The sequence below is a fragment of the Myotis davidii genome, unplaced genomic scaffold, assembly GCF_000327345.1.
Source record: "Myotis davidii unplaced genomic scaffold, ASM32734v1 scaffold211, whole genome shotgun sequence".
Taxonomy (NCBI): domain Eukaryota; kingdom Metazoa; phylum Chordata; class Mammalia; order Chiroptera; family Vespertilionidae; genus Myotis; species Myotis davidii.
Window position 1 is genome coordinate 1,587,994 of NW_006282523.1, and position 2,082 is coordinate 1,590,075.

At 47.6% G+C, this 2,082-nt stretch overlaps 1 protein-coding gene across 1 annotated transcript in view; it reads left to right on the forward strand.

Moving 5' to 3' along the window:
* The window catches only part of FOXK2 (forkhead box K2), a 36,289-nt gene that overhangs the window by 21,419 nt on the left and 12,788 nt on the right, over nt 1-2,082 (forward strand). The window contains exon 2 of the mRNA XM_006753086.2: nt 1,306-1,500. Coding sequence (XP_006753149.1) covers nt 1,306-1,500 — 195 coding nt within the window. The remainder of the gene's footprint in view (nt 1-1,305; nt 1,501-2,082) is intronic.

Below are 2,082 nucleotides of genomic sequence, written 5' to 3' on the forward strand. Positions count from 1 at the left end.
CGAAACACATGCTTGTAACTGGGTGTGAATGCAGACTTGGAGACCATGAGTCTGAGGAGCTATTTTTAACTTTTATTCTTTGAAGGCATTTGGCTTGCATTCCTTTTTATTTTTATTTTTTTAATATACTTGAGTCATGGCAAGGAAGCTATATTAAAGGTGAACCAGAGTGTTAAATTGTAAACCTTTCTCCCCAAAATTTAATATGTCTGACTTTTGTTTGCTCAGTGAAAACGCTGATAGTTTTTAAAGGAAATGGAATGATTTTTCTTAAATAAGAAACAGTCACAAAATTGTCTTTTTGCTTAATGACCCAGTTATTCTTGTATGTTTATTTTGAAAGGAATAATGGATAGTAAGGGTACTAAAGTCTGCTTTAAATCTACTGACCTAAAATGTATTTGTTCATTCATTTATTTATTTGTTTGTTTTTAGATAATTTTTTTATTGGTTTCAGAGAGGAAGGATGAGAATCATTGATCGGCTGCCTCTTGCATGTCCACTGGGTATCAAGCCCGCAACCCAGGCATGTGCCCTGCCTGGGAATCGAACTGTGACTTCCTGGTTCATAGGACGATGCTCAACAACTGAGCCACACCAGCAGGGCAGTTTTGTGCATTTATTTTAAAAGGAGTAATGCCTAGTCCTGGCTGGTGTGGCTCAGTGGATGGAGTGTTGGCCTGCGGACTGAAGGGTCCCGGGTTCAATTCCGTCCAAGGGCACCTGCCCCATTGTGGGCTTGATCCCCAATAGGGGGTGTGCAGGAGGCAGCCAATCAATGATTCTCTCTCACTGATGTTTCTACCTTTCTCCCTCTCCCTTCCTCTCTGAAATCAATATATATATATAAAAATAAATAAAAGGAGTAATGCCTAGGTTTTGGGTTTGATCCCAGGTCGGGGCACATACGGGAGGCAACTGATCAATGTTTCTCTCTCCCCCTTTCTCTCTAAAATCAATAAACATTTCTTCGGGTAAGGATTTAAAAAAAAGAAGTAATGCAGACTGAGTGGTATTTGAATCTTTTTTGAGTCTCCTTTTCTTTTTTTCCTGTTTGTTTGGTCTGAAGTTTTTGTTTACTGGTATTTTAAAGTCATAAATGCCTGGTTTGTGGTTTCGTTCATTAAGCTGCTCATAACGTGAGGCGAGTGCGAGGTGGGCTTCTCAGGGCCTCCTCCCCAGCAGACAAGGCTCCCGGGCATTTGGCGGGGGGGGCTCTGTGTCCTGCTGCGGGGTGGGGGCCGGGGGGGGGGGCCCCTCCGTCCTCTAGTCCAGCCACAGGCACTGACGCTGGCTCTTTTTCAGGTGCACGTTCAGGTTCCCGAGCACAAACATCAAGATCACGTTCACTGCCCTGTCCAGCGAGAAGAGGGAGAAGCAGGAGGCCCCCGAGTCTCCGGTGAAGCCCGTGCAGGCCCACATCTCGCCCCTGACCATCAACATTCCAGACACCATGGCCCACCTCATCAGCCCCCTGCCCTCCCCTACGGGAACCATCAGGTACGTGGCCTGCACGGGGATGGCCATGGACGGTCCGTGTCCACATCTCTGTCCTCTCCTCCTGCCTTGGTCCTTTCCAGCGCCATGGGGAGTCACAGTGGTGAGCAGGAGCACGCAGGGACCCTGGGCCCTTCCCAGGGGCTGGCAGCCGTGGAAAGGAGATGCTGAGGACACTTACGATACCAGACACTATCTGCTCTCAGCTCCCGATATTATGAAACACGCTTCCCAGATGTTCCTAGTTTTTACTGACGGGTTCTTTTACTGTCATATTGGTCTAAAGTCCGAGATTTTCATTTTCATTTTGAGGTTTTTTGGTTTGCTACAATTTTATGTAAATTCTGATGACTGTACTTTGGATTGATGAGTTGGATCCCAGTGAAGTGACCAACTTGTGTTTGTCATTATTTCCCAAGAGAGACTGGGCTCAGGAAGTGGAGGACGGTGCCGTTGGGGTACACTGTCCCTGGTGGAACCTGAAGCCCAGGACACGGTGTTCAGGTTGTGCCTTGCTCACCGAGGACAGTAGCTGGACGCCAGGTTGAGAGCAGCCACGGGACCCTGCAGGCCGCTGCCCTCCCC